This window comes from Aspergillus alliaceus, assembly GCF_009176365.1.
Source record: "Aspergillus alliaceus strain CBS 536.65 unplaced genomic scaffold BDW43scaffold_1, whole genome shotgun sequence".
Lineage (NCBI taxonomy): Eukaryota > Fungi > Ascomycota > Eurotiomycetes > Eurotiales > Aspergillaceae > Aspergillus > Aspergillus alliaceus.
In genome coordinates this window covers 431,607-453,339 of record NW_022474684.1, presented here as the reverse complement: position 1 = coordinate 453,339, position 21,733 = coordinate 431,607, and the positions used below count along the sequence as shown (strand labels likewise).

Genomic DNA, 21,733 nt, shown 5'->3' with positions numbered 1-21,733 from the left:
TATTGTGCATCATCTGTCTTCTGTTCCCGCATCTCCTCCCTTGTTACATTATACCTCATATCCATTTAATATCCGCCGAATTGTCGCCATTATTGTCCCCTGTGTTTCCCTGTTTCCTTTGTCCCAATACTTACCCATTGTAAATGTTTCGCTCCCTGTATGATAGAGAGATAGTGCTTAATTTGATACCAACGTTACGGGTCTTTTTCATTTTTATTTTTTAGATTTGGATGTATCTACGACCTCTTATCTAACAATCCTAAGTTCTCGTAGACAGAGAAGAGCAATACCCTGGATTAATACTATATATGTATATATATATGCATGTATGTACACCACAAAGAGCAAGAGAAACAAGGGAATACGGTGAAGTATCCTGATTTAAGCTAATAGCAGGGAATGGATCATGACTATTATAGGTCCATTGTTGTTGCATTGAAGCCTGTGTTCGGGACAGGGACGGGACATGAACAAGTCAGGGGATTCGGGTTTAGTCGCGAGAAGAGGGCTGCGGCGAAGGAGGTGGATGAGGCGCCTTTGCCGGAGGAGAGGATACCGAATCGGAGGAAGACTTCAGAGGTGGTGACGAGGATGGAGATTATGATTAGGACGATGATGATCCATGTTTGGCCTTTCGGAGGTTAGTTGATAGATCTTTTGTCTGGGGGTGGGGGAACACTTACGAGAGGTTTTGCTGTCGGCTATTGAGTCGGAGAGGATTTCGGCGAGGTCGAGAAAGACGCGGCACCGTTCGTTGAGGACCTGGATGCGGGGCTTTATTTCGAGGTATTCGCGAACAGCGATGTAGAGGGGGTAGAGGGTTGGTTCGCTTTCCCAGAAGAAGTTGGGGACGTCTAGCATGTTGGAGGCTGTAGGATTGCTTGTGAGTAATTGAGTCTTGGCGGGTAGGGCAGGGCTGGGTGAGGGATGACTTACAGAGATTGACTTCTACTCGGCTTTTGAATAGACGTCCGAGGATCCTGAATACTTCTTCCCGTTTCATACCCAGTTTGCCGGTCATGGCGAGCCTACGTGGGACGTCCTTCGCTTCAGCCATCTGTCTAGCCATGACCTCTTCGAAGAAGCAGAGTTTGGTACTCTGGGCGATGCCATGGCTGATAGCCAGCTTGATCATGTGGTCACCGCTTCGTAAAGTAATCATGTCGTTGTACACGCGAGGACGGGAGATTTCGGTCGAATATTCAAAGTGAAATTCCTCCGTTTCGAAATCCTCTTCCTGCAAAGGCATAGTAGCTAGCGGAATAGGATTCCCAGTTACGGACGAACTCGCGAATGCTAGATCGGCAAGAAGGTCCTTTTCTTGTCTTTCGGTGAAGTTCCAGAATACAACCACACCATAACTGAAGACAAACATCTCTGCCACGTTATAGAGCAATCGTGTAGGCACCAAGGACGGGCCGACGGGTGCTCGATCATGGCGTTCATAGGCTGCGCCATCGGCAGCTTCCTCCCTCACCTCCGAGCTTGCAGGATAACCATCCTGGTCGTGTCTAGACGTCTCGCTGTGTCGCGGTGAGCCATGCTCGCCGCGCGCCCCGAAAACAGAATGCTCCTCAGCTTCTGTCATGTATTCATCATGATAGTCACGTAGCTCGTTCCGCTCGATTTCTTCATCCAGAAGAGACTTGCCACCAGGCTTCTTCACGACCGGACTACTCCTAAGCCTGTATCCTCCATGGCCGGGGAGTAATGGCAGATGGTACGCGGTGTACAAGCAATCGTCATAAAGCTTGGATTTTCCACCGTGCCTCTCCTTCACAAACGTCGCCAGGGAGCTCATCTTATAAGCTTGTGCAGTACAATAGGCCGTGACACGAGATAATTTCTCCGCACGACGGGCCTTCGGTAACCGCTCCGCATAACTTTTGGCCCTCTCCGGCGCAACTTTCCGGCGGCGCAGTAACTCCTCATCTGCCAACAGGGGGGCAATATCATTGTCCTCGCCAAAGTCCCCACCGAGCTTCTTATGTGTTAATAGCCGTTGTCTTACGGAATCCGGGTCGATGTTTTTGTCCCTCGCCAGTCTCTGGACCAACTCCTCGTCCACAGTCTCCTCATCCTCTTCATCACTCTCCTCATCCCCCAATCTATTATCCACTTCTTCCGACTCGGGCAGAAGAACCAATTTCTCGCTAACCTTTGTCGACCGAGGGGGTAAACGTGGCTGAGCTGCGAGACGGCCCATCGTTACCGCAGTACTGGCTGCACTGGTGCCACCACCAGAAGTGCCTGCTGTGCCAGAGCCGATCAAGGCACCTGTTGCGGATGCTATGCGCGACCGAGGACGGGTTCTTGAAGGTTGAGGCGGGTGGCGCTGTTGCATCGACGGAATATCCGAGGTATATTGGAGGACGTTATCGACTGTGATGAAACGGGTAGACGGGGAACGACGACGGCGAGGCTGAGTAGATGATTGCTGCTCGCGCGAATCGGTCACCTAGAATGAAGTTGAGATTAGTCCATCCAATACGGTATGAACACAATAATGCGGTCAAGACGACGTTGATATCATGATAGGGTTCTTACCAGCACATGCGGGCTCCTTTGACCAGGCACCCGACCTCTTGCGGGAGTCATGGTTGAATTGATAAAGGATTAAACGCAGTAGGAATTTGTATGCTTCAAAGATCGAGAAAATTAGATGGAAGGCTCAATTGCGGGAACAATCTGAGCACCAGGAAGGTTTCTTCGGTCACTTCCAAGCTGTCTCTGTATAAAGCCAGGCCAACGAGAACAATTGGTCTCAATGCAGAATAAGCGATGTCAGCCCCTCGCAATCAAATCCAGAAGAACGAGAGCAATGCGGTCATGATATCGCAGCCTGGGCAATGGCTAGAACACAAGATAAAAGATAATGATTCTCGGTTCCTAAGCTTCTGACCGCCGGGCAGAAACGGTCCTAGTCCCTATTGGGACTAGCCCGAGAATCAACTGCAAAAGAATGACGTCGTCGGGGAAGTTGCCCGTCACGGCCATACAGTAATTACGGGGCGTATCATTACCGTGCCCTTAGAATTCCCATTCAAAACAACCGGCGAGCCACGTGCGGGCCGTGGTCCAGTGGGAGACTAGGCCCGGAGTAGCCTAGCGGTTTCATCGTTAATGGTTGATCCGGGGTAAGAAAAGCACCATCGACCTCTTCTTGAAAATCCAATCAATCTCTGGGAAGAAGAGGGTGGTGTTCGAAAGCGTCTCTCGGATAATCGCAAGAATGTCCGTCTTTACCTGGATGATCCCTCTAACTCATTCGTGGAGGGGTATCAATGGCTGTCTAGGTAAGAGGGGCCTTGTCAGCCACAAGAGGGGCGGGGGTTTCCCCTGGCTGGTTAACATTTTCTCCGGGGAGGAGGATTTCAAACCAGGCAAACGACGGAATGCGCGAACTACATACATCTAAGTCATGGTTCTTGCCTCTGATGGGGAGGGTGGGGAGAGAGTGTAAAGGGACTGGCACAGTTTAGCGCCGCCGGATCATATGTTGGAATGCATTTGGAGGCTGTGTGGGAGCCTCCTTGCAGATGATATAGTGATTCCTTGCTTCATGACAGATCTCTATGTATTGTATTACATGCATGTGTTTTTGCTACACTGGGAAGATAATTGACAGACAAACGCAAAATGCAGTCACCAGGTATGAGGGTGTGATATAAAAACAGACCATGATAAACGCCCCGAAGCAAACTCAAACTGCTTCGTCATGCAAGAATATTTGCGTTACAGAAAGTAAAAAGAAAAGAAAAGAGAAATAACATAAACATCCAAGAATGTAAACGGGGTATCCGTTCTGTTCAAAACCCGGATCTAGCAATGTCTCACACAGAAAATTAATAACAAATCTCATATAGTTCCCCGGGATAGGCCGTTTAGAGTCCTTCGCGAAGCCGCCTGTCTTCATCCCAAATTTCCTCTTTCATCTGCTGTAGTCGAAAATGCTGTCGTCGTAGCTTCTCCAGCTCCGCCCTCGGTGGGTCTGGATGTGTTGCCATATTATCATGCAACGAACGATACTTGACATAGTAGTGTTTAAAACGCTGCGACTTCTCTCGCAGCTGTTGGAAAAGGATCTCCCGGCTAAGTGGCGGTGAAGCACTTCCCGTACTACCACTCGAGGTGCTAACTGCCCGTCGTCGTTTGTGCTCCAAATCTCCTGTAGTACGTCCTTGGGCAGGGGTTGCAGAAGGGCGCTCCAATTCCGCCTTGCGCTTGAGCGGGTTGAGAGCTGGTGTTGGTTTGATAACGCCGTTGGTCTTGCCCTGCTTCCTCATAATGGGAGCACCTATAGCTTTGTTTGGCTTGGATATTTGAGTAATCAAAGGCGATGACGAAGAGCTGGAGGAATTGTTCTGGCTCGAAGAGCGACTGCGACTCTGTAGGTCAGGAGCATTGGTTGGGGGCGACGAGCCAAGCGGGGATGGCTTCTGAGGAGATTTCTGAGCTGGAGGCCGGGAGGACGGTAATCTCTTTGACGACGTGGTGGGCTTCGGAGGATTTGGAGACGACGGTTCAGCTTTAGAAGGAAGACGCTCCGGAGGGTCAACCTTGGGTGTTGGCACATGAGAGGACTCTCGAGGGGTAGGCGTCTCGGCCTGTTTGGGCGGCGCTTTAGGCTGTGGCTTGGTCTTCTCTGGGAGAGGTTGTTCCGACGCAGACACATCTGGCAAGTCCGTGTCATCTTCGTCCGAATCATGGACGTACTCTGCTGATTTGAACTTGCCATCCGGCTTTGGCACCGGCTTCCTTTCGGGCTTCTTAGTGACGCGCCCGGTCAATGTACTGTTTGTGGCAGTCTTGCCCTTCGCAGTAGACCGCTTCGCTGCGGAGTCGCTGATACGCTTCTTTTGTGTGTTCGTACCCGACCGGGGAGCTGATGTTGGCTGTGTCTTGGGGGTCAAGCCATTTACACTGGCCCTGTCAGTTTCCGGGCCAGTTGTGTCACCCTCTTTGCCGTTATCATCGGGGTTTTGTACTTGTATCCGAGGGGTCAGAGGCTTCTTGATAGGGCCGGTCCGCAAGTTCAACCGTGACAGACACTTTCCCTTCCCTCGTTCTTCCTTTGGAAGAAGCATCTGCCATAGCTTGTCGGAGCGGGAAATCCGCATGCGATCAAATGCTGAAATAGCATTCTCAATGGCTTCCTGCCGCTCCTCCAGGGACGGATAAGGGAAATTCCATACATCCAACTCTCTGTATGCTTTGTCCCTGAGATCGAACTTCTCCGGGTTGATACGGTTTTCAACACCATATTTCTGGGCCAAAGCCGTGCAGTCTTCGATCGAAGAGCGAGTCTGGCGAGCAAGAAACTTGGTGGATACGGCACGGACGGCAAGAAGATGGATGAAGGGAACCTTCAAAGCTTCGAGACGTATGCGGTCTTTGTTTTGGAAGAGCGGTGCGGAGGTAGGCGTAAGTGGAGGCACGGAGGTAGGAGACCGAGAGACGCCCAGAGCCGGGCTAGAGGATACCGAGCGATTGGCTGCATTTTTCAGCAACCGGTCCTTCTCCAGCTCCGCCTTACTCGTCTTGCGAGCTAAAAGAGCGGCCTGCCTCTTGTCGCCCGCTCGAAGAGCTTTCAAATCATCAATGCTAGTGATTATGGCTGTCTTCTTCGATTCTTTTCCCCTCTCAAAAGCGTTCAGGCTCTGTTCAAGATTGGCCAATGCTTGGTCTGTGGCCGCAGTAGCCTCCTTAGCTTTCTGGACCTCCAAGCTATGGCTCAAGACCCCAGTAAAATATAGATTTTCTTTGTCATTGGAGCTGCTGCTATATATCTCGGATCGGTGAGTTTCGGGACGAGAGTAGAACGATTGCGATTTGGATCCGTAGTAGAGAGTCGGGTGTTTCCCTAGGCGGATCCTAGCTGTTTGGTCGGTCCGTAGAGCTTGAATCAGTTCGTCGAGGGTATTCTGAGCTAGGTTCAACCGCATGATCTGCGTTTGTTTAACCGTGGAATCGCTATCGGGGTTGTCTCTATGGAGAGACAACCCGGACTCTGGCACCTCAAGAGCCGGCATGAGGTCGCGGTAAAGTAGTAGGAGAGGCAATAACACCCAGACGAGGGAATGGAGGATAGGATACGGTCGAGCAGCGAAAGGAGAAGAGGAATTGAGAGGCGTTAGGAGGGTGTCCGGGAGAAAGGACGGGTAGCAGCGTGAGAGCTGCAGGTCAGCGGCCGAATACACGGGAGGACGAGTCAGAGCAACACGCCATAGATCAAGCAATGGAGGACAAAGAGGAGTTTGAAAGGAAGTTTGCATATAGATTAGCAAACGAAACTCTGGAGTAACCAAGACCCATGGCAAAAGGGTTTGGTCGTGGAAGTTGAGTATAGGAAGGGTAGGAAGGAAGAAGACGGAGAGGGGGGCGGGTAAAAAAAAAAAAAAGAGGAGAAAGAGAGAGGGAGAGCTGAGATGAGATGATGCCAAAGAAACCAGGATGAGAGCGTAAGGCGGCCCTAGAGCGGAGAGAGGACAAGAGCCAGAAGTGAGTGAGTGGGGAGAAGCGGTATGGTATCGTTCAGGGTACCTTTTCTGGGCCAAGGAGTTGTCAGGCCCGCAGGATGTTTAATCCAATTTGGGTCCGGGTTTATAATACGAATCACCTTCATGATTGACTGATTAATTAAATTTTTTACCATTTGATTGCAGACCTCCGGTTACTACCGTTTTGTACTATACTACGACTAAATATTGCCCCGTCGTCCCGAGAAGAGAGTGTGAATAAACTTCAGTATTATAGTAGTAGTATTATCCATTTCGGTTCCCGACGTTGGCCACCCAGAATGCGGAATCTACATCCATCTCTACCAAAGTACCAGCCCAAAAAGTGTGGCAAGTCTGGGTCAGAAAGCCTGAGACGAAGGTATAAGAATGGAAAATAAAGAATAAAACCACCAAAAAAAAAGAGAGAGATTGTTTGTATCGTACCAAATGACATACATAACTTTACTTTCCCGGAAGAATAATCAGAAGGGTAAAAGACGAATAATAATAGGCAGGGGAAAATAATAGTACCACCACTAGTACAGAGAACGGCGTACCGTATGGGAAGGCCCGCCCCAACTACCGTACAGGCAAGGCGGTGGGTATTTTCCATACATGATCACGGGTACATATGTACAGTATGTATCTCCATTTCAGTTACAGTAGAAATACGGGATCAAGGAGTGTCTTCTGGATACTACTAACTAGTAGGTCCGACTAGTAAAATCTTCTGCTTCTCCTTCTGGAACATTGATCCCTACCAACGATCGATCGGAAAAGCAATCATGAATCGAGTCGTCCAAAACCTACTTTTTTGTCTGGAAGTTTTACCTCGACCCTTTATTTTAAGGATCTGGGGTTGGGAAAAGTCAGGCTCGAGTCTTGTCTCATCCTCTTTTATCCTTATTCTTCTTCTTCTTTTTCCTTTTTCTATTGTTCCATTAATAACATTGGTTTTTTTTGTCTCTACCCCATACCGGCGAGAACCCGAGAGTCCAGAGCCAGTCAGTCTTTCTAGGTTGAGACTGTGACAGCGCCGGTACCGTACGCTGTACGACCCAGTGGCTGCGAGTTGTACGGGACCGGAACAGCTTGTTCGACAACGCTATCTTACGCCATGGCCATGCCTCTGCCACCGACGCCCCCACTACAACTGACAAGAAAACTGGGTCCAACCCAACAGTCTAGTCCGGAACTACTCCTTTGTGTTTTGATACAGGTCAAATAGAATAAAAGGAGAATCGGAAATTAGAGACCATCAGCAGATAAAAGAATCGTACAAATATGTAAGAAATTGAGAAAGAATTGTGCGCGTGGCGGGGGTGTGACAAAAAAGGCATAAAGACAGAGAAAATAAAACGATGGTCGAAAAAAAAATTACCTGAAGATGTTAATAATCCATCAATGAATCGGGAGGAGGAGTGGTACACGGCGTAGTAAGCATTACAGTAGTTACATACCTAGTACCTGGGGGAAACCCCGATAGACCAAGGTACCAAGTTGATTAATTGCTTTGATGAACGATATTTCTAATATTTCTAGGCGAGAGATGAACAAATCGAAAATAACATGAAATCAAGAAAGTTAAAATAGAATGTGCCTTGCTTTTCTTTTCTTTTTGGTTTCATGGTATGGGAGATATGGGAGACCAAAATGTATTATTCTCGACCATCATCGTCACAGGATCAACATCTCAGAAACACTGGTTCAGCACGGCAGATCATCCGTCAAGAGAGAACAGCCTCGACCTCGCTATTTTTTGTTGCCTTTGCCCTCTTTTCCCATACCCGCGCGTGCGCAAACCCCACCGCGAGAGAAAAAGGAAATGCAAGATGGTGGACTTGCATAGCAGCTTGCCTTGCTCTCGTGCATCTCAAACTCTGTATCTATTGAGGTGCGGAGGAGCTTCGGGTCACTTTTGGGGTTCAGACAGCCACCACTTCATGCGCTGTATCTACGTCTTTTATTTTTAATTTTGTTTCTACGGATCAATATTAATCTCCTCGAAAAGGAAAAGGGAAAAATTATCAATGAAATGTGATCACCATGCACCCGTTCCAAAGCAGTAGAGAAGGAGTATGATGATGATGGGGCCGAGAATGATCCCAGTCACAGGCTACCGTCGGCTGGGATCTAACCCAAATAAATCACTGGCTGATCATGAACCATTGGACAGAAAGCTCTCTTGTGGTTATTACTAAGGTTTACGATTCAGGAAGAATCGACACTGTCTCCAGGCTTTTCAAAGGGTGTTTCTAAGGTTTCCAAAGTTAATCCGTTGGAATTATTGGCTCCTTATTTGTGGGTCACCCCCCCTTACGATCATTCCGGACGAGTAATGAAGGGATATTTCGTATGGGCAGTTTAAGTTGATACTAGCTATTCTTGTCCACCTTTGATTATGGAAGTTCCCTTCTATCCCCCATGATTTCCGATTAAGAATTATTAATCAAATCATATTTAATTATCCTTATTGATTTCGATGATGATCTCCAAGGTCTTTTTCTATACGTCGATTTATCTGAACAGGGCGAGGTGATTGTTAGTCCCTATGATTTGTTATTTTAGGTTTTCGATCAATTTACAATCTATTAATCAGGGACCGAGAAACCCTGTAGGGTAAGTAGAGGTGGGGAGGAATGTACACTAAAAGGCCAACTAAACACCGAACAAGTAAGTGGTGAAATGGAGGGGGAAACAGCAAAAGAAAGATATTAAGTCAAAATCGACAAGAAAACATCGAGGGGTGACATGTACATGCAATTTCCTGAACCCCAAGGTATGTACATATCTATACGGTTGAATCAGGGAGGCGAAAGACAATCCGCGCGCACGCTGGTCATCTTGGGCGCAGTGACTATGCGCTGACTGGCAATTGCCTCAGTAACTACTCCATCCAAGTTCCTACGGTCGAAAAATGACTTCTCCGATCGACCCTGCGCCTGATACTACGTAGTGTTGAGGGGGTTGGAAGTCTCAGTTCGTGTTACTTGATGCCAACCATCCACGTGTTCTGGGGGTTATATTTCGCCTCTATCGGATTTCCACGACAAACAAATCTAAACAGGACGGTTATAATTTCGTCGAGTGGGATATATATCACAATTCTCGAGACGGCAGGGACCCTGTACGGAAGGTGCTATAATTTGCCACTGACCTGCAATCAGCCTCCAGTGTTATGATTATTCTAGGAATGGGCTCTGCATGACTGCAGTAGTTCCTTTTCTTAGCCGTCCCCTGGTCGTGCAGTTTTCCACCCTCCAAAAACTATTCAGCAACCAGGTAGCCAGGTTTTCATGGCCGCGTACGAGCTCAGAAGGCACCACGTAAGCAGATTGCCCGTGACGTAGAAAGGAAATGGTGATCTGGATATATCATAGATCGATACTATTGTTGGAATGAGTTTAGACCCTTCGGTCTCATTTACAACCTATATTCAGATCCGGAAAACGGATGGGCATGGATGCCACAGGCCACCTCCGGGCTATCTATCAGTCACGAGTGGGTTCCACCGTGTCACTCGACAGGACGCAACCTGTGTAACTTGCTGGTGGTAACTCAGCAGCCGGAATGCTCCATGAATCGTTGTCTGGACTGGAAGAGGTATTATCTGCGATCCTGATTCCCATGGCTGGCAGCCAGGCAATTATGATCATTGGTGGGCCTTTCCCTCAATGCGAGGGATCGGGTCGTATTTAGTTGTATTGGAGAGTTCTAAATACCCGGTTGAGTCGACCCGCAGTATCGTTATGTATGTATGTCACTGTACTGTATGTATGTATGGTATGTATATACGTACGTACAGCATGTACCTTGGAAAATGTATGCGTAGATACACAGTTTAGCAAGATGGGAGCACGGCTGCCAACACACTGGGCATCTAGCAATGCCTACCGAAAAAGAAAAAAGAAAAGCAAAGAAAAGAAAAGAAAAGGACAAATAATTCTACAAAATAATAATCTAATCGTACAGGAAGAACCTCCCTTAACTTATTTCAAACCTGCCAACATATGACTCCTACTTGATATGGACACACCGTATTACCTACCCAAGGACGCCTAAACCCCCTTGGAGGTGAAACTAGATCGGTGATAGTTACGAGCTGAAACGTGCCGAACCCATTCCATCTTCGACCAAAATAAAAAAGAACCTAATCTTTACTGCCTAAGGAATAGTTTGGCCGCCAATCATCTGATCTTAGCGTAGCGCGGCTGTGTCGTTAATTCTCCTGCCTCCAAAACCAAGGGAGTTAGGATCAATGAGGCGCATTCGAAAACCGACGTGAGGCTTGGATGTTCGTGAATGCAGATCGGTCCCGATATTCTGGCTGAGCTGATCGTATATTTAGAACCATGTCGACATGCGGCTATTGGCAACCCTGTACTCCGTACCTGGCAGAGACACCTGTTGGGTCAGGCTGAGAAGAACCAGGGGGAAAAGCCTCCTTTACCTACGTATCATACAATACTAATATTAGGCTTAGGAGCATGGTCGGTTACCTGGGTGAAGAGTAGGTTGGGCTTGGGGTGAGACGGAGTACTGAATAGTTGCTTTACTAGTGGATTACTCTGTACTCCGTAAGTTCTCTTTCTGCAAGCCCACTCCGGTTTCCTGTTCTGGACGCCGCCGCATTCGGAGTATTCCACGTGAGAAGCTCATATGGTCCTTTTCCACTGTAACAACAACTAGATAAGAATGAGAGAGTGAAAGAAAAGATTGATCGTTGCCATGTGATCTCACAGACCCTTTAAACCTTCATCATTATTGGCTTTTCTCAAGCATTACTGTCTACAGTCAACAAAGGAAAAGAACATAGAGAACCCCTTTTGCTTCGGCAAAGAAACCAAATGAAAAGTGTCGGGTGGATACACTCCGCACGATTGTTCGAAACTCTTTCTCCATGGCAACGCACCTCGCTGCGAGTCAACTGATGGGAGCTGAAAGGCATCCACACATTGATACACATCTTTTGCAGCCTGTCTTATCCAGCTCGTTTCCTCGCTACTTCAAGCTTCTATGGTAATAAGCTTGTAACCTGTAGTCAATTGAGACCATTCCTGGGTAGTACAAGAGGACAATAACACAATGCTTGTGGGAGAGCACGGTACAAGCCCCATCACAGACGGAATGAGAACACGCTGTTTCCTAAATTGGTGGTATGATCACGTCCTTGACCGATTAGTTAGCATGCATAACGCGCGATTCTTTTTTTTTTTTTTTTTGAATAGAATGGACATGCAGGTAGACGTCAAACTGGCCCATTATGTCCTGTCAACCCTCTTGATTATTTGAATCTCCCTTTACATCAGCTCGACTGGCTGTACTGAACCTGGATGTTCACTAGAAGCGGGTATCTTTCGACTATTCAAGTGACCTGTCGATTTTGACTTGGTTACAATTGTATGCCTTGTCTTGCAAGATGTATACAAAGGCTAAGACTCATTTAGCCTTTATCAAAAGTAGAGAAAAAAGATCCAATGTCAATAGATCCGAAGCTGGAGCTATAGGTGATGGCACCACCTACGATGCTCCTACGTTCTCCTCATCTGGGAATGATTTCTCGACAGTCTCATATAGTCCTTTCGTTATAGACCCCAACAAGAAGTCACCCGATTGCTTCCTCTAGGTCTCCTTCAGACTCGAGTGGCTGCACACCCCTCCAACTATAAATTTCCGTAGGTGGTTCGAACACGCAAATGTAACCCCCCTAGAAAAGCCGTGTACATTGCCTCCGCACAGAGACTGGCAGCCACTGCTTCATAACTTTGGCTTCTACAGCCACCTCTTGTGCAAAGTCATGAATTGGACCCTCGCTTTTTAAGTCACTAACTTCCGTTATACAGCCTGATTTGATCTCCTTCATTCATATCGAGGTCTTTGCTTTGAGGGAGGTTCTGCATATCGGTGGGTTTCGATTCTGTTCCTAACAACGCAGATGGTCAGATTGACCTCTTTTATATTCTGTCCAAGATGCTGGAGGATCTCGGTTATAATCGTAGACTACAACTCGCTGCTTAGTGACTTATTCAGATCGCTGTTCCTGTCGGTGTTCTGTGTACTCGGTAAAGGTATGCAAGATGAATGGCAACAGCTACCAAGCGGCAAGTTACAAATAAATACCAAGTTATAGGTGATCGTATGGTACTCAACTTAGATAGAGGTTATATAATATAGAAGATACCGTATAGAGATCGTGTCTGACGATCAGAGAATGATCATATCGATGATCCTTAGCATTATCGAGATGGTCTATCTTAGGGGGAATCAGTCTAGGGACATACAGTTAGAGATAGTCATCATGGCTACTATATGGAGACTAATTTTACCAGAATGCACTTTTGTTCTGATTGTCCCTAATCTCGGTAGTCCAGGGAGCCCAATTATTCCTGGGGACAGCCAATTGGATCTTTTGTAGATAGTATAGGGCTTTGTTTCCCCCCTATTATCTTATTTTACCCCGAATTTAACCAAGGGCCGAGCAAGGCAATTGATCAGAGCCGTAAAGCTTTTAGGTGTTACTTATAGAGGATCCCATATGATATCTGTCCTCCGTCGGGGTTGTGCCCCTTTTCATTGTTTGGGTCTACGAAGTATGGTAAAAACCCTTATTTTTAGGTTAGCGTGGGGAGTAGCCAGCTCAATTAATTCATGTATACTGCGACGACCAAATACGTAGAGTTCTCGATTTGATCTTCATGAAGTTGATTTCCTTCCTAGGTGGTATCTACAAATTCCCCAGGGTATATATCCCATATCATGTCCCATTAGAATCCAGAGGGGATAAGACTAGTATTTTCAATAGGGATGCCCCAATGAATGTTGTCCTTCACTACGAATATCGACCAACTTATCCTTGCACTAATCGTAAAATTGGGATAACTGGGAAAGATATTATAAACCATCCAAGAAAATTTAGACCATAAATATAATGCTCGTAAGAAGATGCTAATGTAAACACGTCGGATATCAGTACAGAGGGCTACGCCCCGGCAGATCTATGTATTTTAGGATAAACTCCAGCCTCAACCCCGTTCGTCTAACCGGTCACCTTGAAGATAGACTCGGCAAGTCTCTTGACATTGTCGGAGGTGATACCGGCAACGGAGATACGGCCATCCTTGGTGGCATAGACGGAGTGCTGAAATATCATTAGTAAATCAAAGCTTTGGAAGGCGACTGTATTGATAACCATTACGTACCTCCTTGGCAAGAGCATCCATCTGCTCGGGCTTAAGACCAGTGTAAGCGAACATGCCAATCTACAGCATGGTTAATTAGCAACTATCATTTAGCTCTCCAAAGGGTTGCTTACCTGGCTGGTGATGTGAGACCAGTCGTGCTTGCTGCCCAGATCCTCCAGGTTCTTCCGGAGCAGAGCGCGCATCTCAATGATGCGGTCAGCCATGCCCTTGACCTCTCCAAGCCACTGCTGGTTGAGCTCAGGGTCGTTCATAATCGTGGAGGCGACACGGGCACCGTGGACAGGGGGGTTGGAGTAGAAGGGACGGATGAGAATCTTGATCTGAGACTCCACACGCTTCTTCTCCTCGGTGTTTTCACAAACCAGAGAGAAGGCACCGACACGCTCACCATAGAGACCCTATAACGGATTAGCTACTAGCGCATACTCCGAGGTACTGTCATCCTTACCATGTTCTTGGCAAAACTCTGGCAGAGGGCAATGTTGTGACCCTCGCTCACGAAGTGTCTGGGGGCAAATGCATCGCGGTCAGCATTGCCGCTAGCGAAGCCCTGGTAGGCCATATCGAAGAAGGCAAAGTGGCCCTTCTGCTTCATAACATCGCTGATCTGGCGCCATTGCTCCTGGGTGGGGTCAACACCGGTGGGGTTGTGGGCACAAGCATGGAGCAGGATGATACTGTTCTCAGGGGCGGCCTTGATATCAGCGATCAGACCCTCGAAATCGAGACCAATGGTGTCCTTGTTGTAGTAGCGGTACTTCTCAACCTCCAAGCCGGAGTCCTTGAAGACAGCGTTGTGGTTAGCCCAGCTAGGGGTGGGAAGGTAGATCTTCTTCGCGTGAGGATAGAAGCGCTGCAGGAAAGCACCGCCAATTCTCAGGGCACCGGTGCCAGAAATGGACTGGGTGATGACGAGACGGTCTTCCTTAAGGGCAGAGGAGTCCTTTCCATAGGCCAACTCGGCAGCAGCCTTGGTGAAGGAAGGAATACCGGTGATACCGGCATATTCCTTGTCGAAGCGAGAGGCGACAACCTTGTCCTCTGCGGCACGGACGGAGGGCAGAACGTAAGGCTTACCCTTGTCATCACCTGTCAATTCAAAGTTCGAATGAAGTTAGTTTCTGAGTAGACGAAAGACCCTGCCGCGTAATGGTCGGATTGAGTGAACCCAGCGGCGGCGAAGGAATTGCTTACGGTAAGCACCAACTCCCAAGTTGATCTTCTCCTTGAACGAGTCGGCCTTGAAAGCTTCAGTGATACCAAGAATAGCATCCTAAAATCGACTGAGTCAATAACGACAATACAATTCAATAATCCAATGCATTGCAGAGCTTACGGGAGGGCCCTGAGGGACGTTTGACCAGGCCGAGGCATGTCTGGCACCAACGATGACGGTGCGCAAGTTAGCGTCACGCGAAGCAGCCTTACGGCCAGCGACTCTGAGGGTGGACAACATCGTTAATGAATAAGAGATGCAATTCAAGGGAGAAGATGGAAGGGACAGGGATCAATTGCAAGGTCCTCAGATGAAAAAGTTTCCTAGAAGAGAAGGACAAGATCGGACAAGGGAGGCGAGCAGATAAATAATCGGAGATGCTGCGTGTGTGTTATTTTTCGACCCATGTGAACTAGGGAGATTCCGGGGAGCGGGATTGACCGATTCGGATTGGTCACCCTCTCCGCACTCACGGTTAAATTAAATTTCAAGAGTAAGAACTTTCGGCGGTGATCATTCAGCGTGTCAGACCGAGCGGGATTTTTTTTTTTTTTTTTTTTTAATTAACTCATATATCCCGGAGTAGACGGAGGAAAGGGCATTGATTTATTCTATAAAAAGAGGAATAATAATACAATAACCCCTACATAGACCTTTCGGCAAGCCGATCATTGTAAGTCATACCATACCATACCGTACACGTTCCTTCCATCCTCTCGGGAAATATGAATCTGATAGCAGATCGGATGGTAGTATGACCCTTAGGCACGAAAATAAATAACTCGAATGTCCGTTGCTATTCCAGGATGGTGCCACTGTATTGTTCGGATTTTCGGTGAGCTCTTTGAGAACCCTGGCCCACCGTGGCCTGAGGCTACAGGGCGCGCTCCGTTTTAGAATTAGAACCCTTTCCCCTCACGGAGTTTGGGGTAAATTGGAGTTTTGTCGTTCCCCCTTATAACATCAATCCATATCTACTACCTGCTTTGACTTCCAGCGAAGAACTCCTTGAAAGCAATGGCCATAATACATGAGAATATTTAAAATCCTCCACAACTCTCCTTATTGATCACCCTGACTCTGGTCAAGGTACCTCCAGTTTTGACAATTATGTCGGATGGAGACGGAATCTGACAGCGCTGTAACGGTTAAATTCCCCACACGCCAAGTCATTGATCGTCAATAACCATAAGTAATAAAGCCGTAAACAACCTTACTGCTGACGGTTCTGGACCTTTTTCCGACTTTTGGGGCAAGTTTCTCCAAAAACAAAGATATAGCCACGGTGATGAACCGGGAACATCCGTTGCAAATACCGGGCTAAGCGCTGCTTCTATTCTTGGTATCTGTAAGCTATACAACGAAATATAGTGAATCAAAATACATGAGTGGCAAAGGCATCAACATCGCAGAAACGGCCTAGGATATTAAAGGATACATCATCGCTGCAATGATCTATCCCAGTCGCACACCAGCTTGACGATTCTTCCGGGCCGTCGCTCCCATGGCATTATTCATACCCGTATGCTGACTGCTGTCTAATGCGCTCATCGCCTCTCGCTTATTTTCCTCTTCAATCTTCTTCAGTCGCTTCTCCGTCTTCATCTTACCACTTCCCTTGCCGTGAAACTGGTGACTCAGATGCTTGAATGCCTCTTTCTGGTTCATCATGCGGCCAAATTCATCCACATACTTGAGTTGCACATCAGGCTTGTATTCCCGGTTAAAGACTTCAGCCATATGACGAGCTTCTTGTTGATCACGTTGCTTGTTCTCCCACCTCGCGTACTCTTCTCTTTCACGAGCAGACATCTGGTTGAGCTTTCCAGAGGTTCGGTCACGCTCACGCTGTAGACGAGCACGTTTTTCGGCCTCAGTTTCGAGGCGCTGCTTCTCTTGTAAGAAGCGCTGTCGATCTCGGATGAGCGAATTATGCTCTGCCGCATCAGACGACTTGACCAAGCCACGCCGCTTGAGCATAGACAATGTAGCACCAAGACCTTGATCCAGGGTGCTCTCTTCTTCCAAACCCGTACCGCTGATTTGCTGATTCGCCGTAGCTTCTTCACTCTTGATACGCGCTTTAAGATCTTCCTCATCCTCGATATTATTGTATGAACGTTCCATATCCACATCGCCATCCTCCGGTAGCTCTTCCTTGATACTAGGGCCTTCAGACTTGGCGCGTGGCTCCTCAGCGGGCGTTGTTGTCCGCCTTTCCCGGCGCTCGGGAAGTGTGGGTTTCTGTAAATTAGAGACAAACTCTGAGGTCTCGTCTATAACTAGGCCGGGTTCTTCCTCGTTCTCGCCAGAGTTTTCCACTTCCATTGGCGTTTGTGATGCTTCTTCTCTAAGTTGTCGTGCGATGTCCTCAGGACGTACTTTCTGCCGCTTCTTGAAAGCAGCACGTCTCTGGCGTGTAAGAGAAGCCTGCAGATCATCATCATCCACAAACGAGACATCCTCACTAGCGGGCTTGTGGGCCGCGGGGGCTGATACAGGCTCTCCATTACTTGTGTCGACCTCCATGGAGTTTCCATTTGGTGTATCCGTCGACTCAGTCATAGTAAATATATCATCCTCGTCCATAACAGCACGTTGCTTTGTCGCCTTGGCCTTCTTTTTCTTGGGTTTCTTGAGCTTAATTTCGCTCACATCCATATAATCAGAAGTTGGGGTCTCCGCTTCGAAGTCAAGGCTGATGATATTCTTTTTCAACTTCTGCGAGATTTCCTGTCGTTTGGCATCCCGTTCCTCGACTGTAGATCCCTGGGCATCGAGCGTGAATCGCTTTCTCTTCTTGCCCTCAATTTCCTCATCGTACTGTGCTAGTATTCCGGTATTTTCTTCCGTAGGATCGTAGACGGGTTTGCGTTTCTTCAGTTCGACCTTCTCCGCAGTTTTCTCCTTCTCCTTGAGATCAAGATTCTCCAACTCGTCCCCTTCCTCCTCGTTCTCATCGATCGTTGCATCCTTCAGCGTAAGAATGTGATCCTCACCCCCATCAAAGTCCCCAACAGAATGTCCAACTTTGACACCAGCCAGATCTTCTGCCGTATATTCAGCTGCACGAGCACGCTCCTCGAGCTCTTCTGCGAGTTTGCGCGCGCGTTCTTTCTCGATCTTCTTCTGTCGCTTCTTCGTCTGCTGTAACCAAGTCTTCGTGTCCACCTCCGCGTCTGCAGACTCTCCTAAAGTCGGGCCCTGGAGTTTTACGTTTCTTTGAGCCTCGTCACGCGCCCTTCTGATCACTGCATTTCGTTCTTCCCGTTTCCGTTTCGCCTCCGCTTCATCTTGAATCTTCTTCCAGTTCGAGGAGGCCAGCGCCTCACGCGACTCGAGTGTGCTTCCCGGCTCATCATCTTCGGAAGATGAGCTCGAGCCGTCGTTTTCAAAGGCAGGACCAGAGGCGTCGGCACCGGGGACGGGGAGTGGTTTTAAACCGAGCGCCACTCGAATCTTGTTGTTCTGCTCGATCGAAAGTGCGTCGGCCATTCTGGCGACTGAGTAAGCGATATCAAAGAAAAGTACACCAGATAAGCAAGACAGATAGAAGCGGTGGTGTAAGGTGTGGACTATAAAGCGATAGAGACCTCATGCGCCCGATTATCATCGATAGATTACAAGAGGTGAAATGAGAGTCCAGGCGGGGCTTACCTAACCGCAACTCGTCTCGGTAAGGTTTAGCGCGGCAAACTTGTTAGCGCGTGTTTTAGCGCGAAAGATAAAAGCTGGATCGATAATTTTCTCGTTCCTTTTTTTCTTCTTCAACCGAACACACACGGATCTGTGTCCAGAGATCCTGAGTGTGGAAGCGCTTCTTCTTGAAGGAGTCTGTTACTGCATCTCGGTTGATTACTGGACAGTTCGACGACTTAAGGAGCCATCTTCTTCTTGGATGGTCTTTTATTTCCGGTCGACAGATCTCAGATTAAAAGCCAACATCGGGTGTTCACTCCGGTCTTGAGCTCCCATCTTGGTGATGCTCGGCTGGAGAGCCTGGTGTTCGGCGGCGTCATATTCCTACTCCCTTCACCGATTTGGCCGTCGGCCCATGAGGTTAGGGAAAAACCATGACTAGCCAACATAAACTATTCTACGCTTCGTAGTTTTGTCGCTTCAATCTGTACGGGCTATACTAGATAGTAGTGCTTGGTAGACTCTCTTATAGTAAGACTGATCAATTGAGCATACATCTCGTAAAGTCACAAATGACTCCATATGCAACGCGCAAGGAGGTAGTGTTGCCGAGTCAACGTCACTCTTCCTATGTACGTTGTCGGAGTAACTGCCGACTGACTGCCTTACTGGGCCGTCATTGTCAACTTTACTCTAGAAGTACGGTTACAACAACTTCAAGTGTCCCGTCACGCCATCAACAACACTCTTGGGCCCCAAAACTCCAAGAACCGTCCTGCTTCCACTAGCAATCTGCGTCCGGCCAGCATCCGTGATGACCCTGGCGCAGAGACCCAGACTGATAGCCTGCGCCTGCAATGTCTCCATTTCCTCCTCCGATTTAGTCTGCAGCGCGATCTTCGCCTGTCCCTGCGATTCCCAGCGGCGCAACAAAGGCGAGTTCGGCGAGTGGGCGGTAATATACTTGTAGCAGGCGAGGGTAGCATGTGAGCACTGGGCAGCGATTTTGCCTAACAATCTCACATTAGCCATGTCTTCCCCTAGATATCAAAAAAGCCACGGAGCAAAAAGAAGATAGAAGCGCATCCCGTAAGCCGCACTGAAAAAAAGATGTAGACCTACCCTTCGTCATGCCTAAATCCGTCCGGACGACAAGAACTAGCTTCACCTCTTCGTTATTCTTATCGAAACTGGCTAATTCGCTGCCATCGCCTTCCTCTTCGCTATCGGATTCTTCCTCGTCATCGTCCTCTTCGTCTGAGGAGTGTTGGGGCACCTTCACGTTGTAGCTGTTTGGCCACCCTTCTTTTTCATTCGAGGAGAATAGGCCCAGGGAGGCGCCTTGTCCGATGAAGTAGCCCGTTACACCGGCGATTATGGCGGTGGCGACTACATATGCCGTCGTCGAGGGGGGGGTATGATTTAAGTCAGCCATTTTGGGAGGTGTGTTGCAGCTTGATGGGATGGGTTTTTGGGTGGTTTTCTGTGATGGCGCGGAATTAAACCCGGTTTGGGTGGGTGCGGGTCACCCCCAATCAACAATGGCCGCTTTGCTTTTTTACCTTGCATGGTGGTCTACACAGTATTTACTTTGAACGGCAGTTGAAGGGAAGGAAGAAAGAATGATTAACTATAGCTCTAATTTGTTTCAATTTTTATTACATGTTTGTAAGAGAGCAAGGTTGTGTTAGAATAGATAGATAATGTGATCAAGGCCCAAAGTTATCCAAGTTTCTCTTAGATACCGCTAATTCATTATATACACATCCCTGATCATGAAACATTGAAGCAAGCATCATCCTCATGAACAGCAATGTTTAATTAGAACGAGCAGCTGGGGCCGGAGCTCCTGTGTTTCCGACGCGGCGGCTCCTATTCCAGGTGGTCAGTAAAAGAAGGCAGCGATCGAGTCGGTCAAAACTCACATCATAGTCCTGCTGAAGAAGCTGATAAAGATCATGAAGAGCCAGCTTGGGATGGCGCTGAAAGCGTAGATAACATAGCCAGCAGGGACCAGGAGTCCATTCTGCGCAAGCCAGCCTTCGGTAGGGTGGAAGGGGCCTTCGTAGGCGGGCTTGTTCTCATAGGTCTTCTCGGAGTGAACCTTGTAAATTGTCCCGGGGGTCACAGTTGTCGAGTTCAGATACACAGTGTGGAGAGTAGTGGCAGGGCGTTGCTCGCTGACCTGAGCAGGGACCTGGAAGTACCAAACAGAGGGAGCACCAGCAGACCAGGCGGAGCAGAGGACCTGGTTCGATTCACAGTTCAGGTATCCAAGATTGGGCGAGGTCGGGTCAGCAGAGAATAAAAGAACGGATTCCTAGACGAGAAAGGTTAGCTAGACCCGCCTGTACGTCCATGTGCCTACTACCCCTATTTTTGGGCCCTTACATTGAACGATTTCTCTGCTTGAGCACAACGTCCAAAGCATGTCTTGTTCCCACCAGTGATAAAAAGAAGCCAGTCCTGGGGCTCATCGGATGGCGCCAGGATGGATTGCCAGTTAGTCAGGTTGAATGGGGTGACGGTCTTTTCCTGAATCTTCTTCTGTTCGACCACCTTTTCAACGGCAGGGATCACCGGGGTTGCCGTTGGCAAATACGACTTGGCCTTGTTAAACCAACCCTGGACGCGGTCCGCGAGGGGAGCCTGCTCTTGCGCCACAGCAAGCGCTGGGAGGAGGGGGAGAAGCTGGATAAAGCGCATGATGCTGAGAGGCAAATATGCGGAGGTCAGCAACCGGGGAATAGGGGGATCGATAACGGACTAAAAGTTTCAAGGGGACGAACCTGTATTGGCTACGAAAACAAAAAGCACACTTTGGGGAAATAAATGGACGAGTTGAGAGGCCAAAGTGCGGACAGCAGGCAGCGAGGAAGACGGGCACCTGAGTTGTGAAAGAAGTGAAACGGCCACGATGGGCATAAACGTAAAGTGGTCTCTCCGCGACGGGACTAACTAGACCCGGAGCGAATCACGTTCCGTCCGTCGCGGGGGAATCCACTTTGACAGTCCCTTGCTACTTAATTTATGCATACAATGGAAGGAAAAGAAAATCACATCGACACGATAAACATACTTCCATATTGGTGACTACTCCTTATACATAAAATTAAACTTCAATCCTTATACTTTTTATTCTTGATAAACAAAGGTACTAAAGAACAAAGAAGAAG

At 48.2% G+C, this 21,733-nt stretch overlaps 8 protein-coding genes across 8 annotated transcripts; 2 read left to right on the top strand and 6 right to left on the bottom strand.

The window, feature by feature from the left end:
• Nucleotides 1-263: 263 nt before the first annotated feature.
• On the bottom strand, nt 264-2,967 carry BDW43DRAFT_258021 (RMD1 family protein). Its single transcript, XM_032039941.1, has 4 exons — nt 2,548-2,967; nt 937-2,458; nt 684-869; nt 264-631 (listed from the first exon to the last, which is right to left on the bottom strand). The coding sequence occupies exons 1-4, from the start codon at nt 2,596-2,598 to the stop codon at nt 414-416; spliced, it is 1,977 nt and encodes a 658-aa protein (XP_031906265.1). The 5' UTR covers nt 2,599-2,967; the 3' UTR covers nt 264-413.
• Nucleotides 2,968-3,137: 170 nt separating this feature from the next.
• On the bottom strand, nt 3,138-6,532 carry BDW43DRAFT_258019 (uncharacterized protein). The gene has a single exon (XM_032039940.1). It carries the CDS (start codon nt 6,273-6,275, stop codon nt 3,885-3,887), a length of 2,391 nt encoding a protein of 796 aa, XP_031906264.1. The 5' UTR covers nt 6,276-6,532; the 3' UTR covers nt 3,138-3,884.
• Nucleotides 6,533-7,222: 690 nt separating this feature from the next.
• BDW43DRAFT_258018 (uncharacterized protein) lies at nt 7,223-7,942 on the top strand. Its single transcript, XM_032039939.1, has one exon. The coding sequence runs from the start codon at nt 7,286-7,288 to the stop codon at nt 7,529-7,531; it is 246 nt and encodes an 81-aa protein (XP_031906263.1). The 5' UTR covers nt 7,223-7,285; the 3' UTR covers nt 7,532-7,942.
• Nucleotides 7,943-8,133: 191 nt separating this feature from the next.
• BDW43DRAFT_258017 (uncharacterized protein) lies at nt 8,134-8,458 on the top strand. The gene has a single exon (XM_032039938.1). It carries the CDS (start codon nt 8,154-8,156, stop codon nt 8,391-8,393), a length of 240 nt encoding a protein of 79 aa, XP_031906262.1. The 5' UTR covers nt 8,134-8,153; the 3' UTR covers nt 8,394-8,458.
• A 4,750-nt stretch (nt 8,459-13,208) lies between these two features.
• BDW43DRAFT_258008 (putative aspartate aminotransferase) lies at nt 13,209-15,359 on the bottom strand. Its single transcript, XM_032039937.1, has 6 exons — nt 15,039-15,359; nt 14,897-14,975; nt 14,151-14,791; nt 13,813-14,100; nt 13,700-13,759; nt 13,209-13,638 (listed from the first exon to the last, which is right to left on the bottom strand). Exons 1-6 carry the CDS (start codon nt 15,156-15,158, stop codon nt 13,537-13,539), a joined length of 1,290 nt encoding a protein of 429 aa, XP_031906261.1. The 5' UTR covers nt 15,159-15,359; the 3' UTR covers nt 13,209-13,536.
• A 537-nt stretch (nt 15,360-15,896) lies between these two features.
• On the bottom strand, nt 15,897-18,660 carry BDW43DRAFT_258007 (U4/U6-U5 snRNP complex subunit SNU66). Its single transcript, XM_032039936.1, has one exon. The coding sequence runs from the start codon at nt 18,411-18,413 to the stop codon at nt 16,374-16,376; it is 2,040 nt and encodes a 679-aa protein (XP_031906260.1). The 5' UTR covers nt 18,414-18,660; the 3' UTR covers nt 15,897-16,373.
• A 30-nt stretch (nt 18,661-18,690) lies between these two features.
• BDW43DRAFT_258006 (aminoacyl-tRNA hydrolase PTH2) lies at nt 18,691-20,150 on the bottom strand. Its single transcript, XM_032039935.1, has 2 exons — nt 19,680-20,150; nt 18,691-19,567 (listed from the first exon to the last, which is right to left on the bottom strand). The coding sequence occupies exons 1-2, from the start codon at nt 19,990-19,992 to the stop codon at nt 19,263-19,265; spliced, it is 618 nt and encodes a 205-aa protein (XP_031906259.1). The 5' UTR covers nt 19,993-20,150; the 3' UTR covers nt 18,691-19,262.
• A 19-nt stretch (nt 20,151-20,169) lies between these two features.
• BDW43DRAFT_258005 (uncharacterized protein) lies at nt 20,170-21,466 on the bottom strand. The gene is made up of 3 exons (XM_032039934.1): nt 20,949-21,466; nt 20,483-20,877; nt 20,170-20,429 (listed from the first exon to the last, which is right to left on the bottom strand). Exons 1-3 carry the CDS (start codon nt 21,261-21,263, stop codon nt 20,375-20,377), a joined length of 765 nt encoding a protein of 254 aa, XP_031906258.1. The 5' UTR covers nt 21,264-21,466; the 3' UTR covers nt 20,170-20,374.
• Between the last annotated feature and the right edge of the window lie 267 nt (nt 21,467-21,733).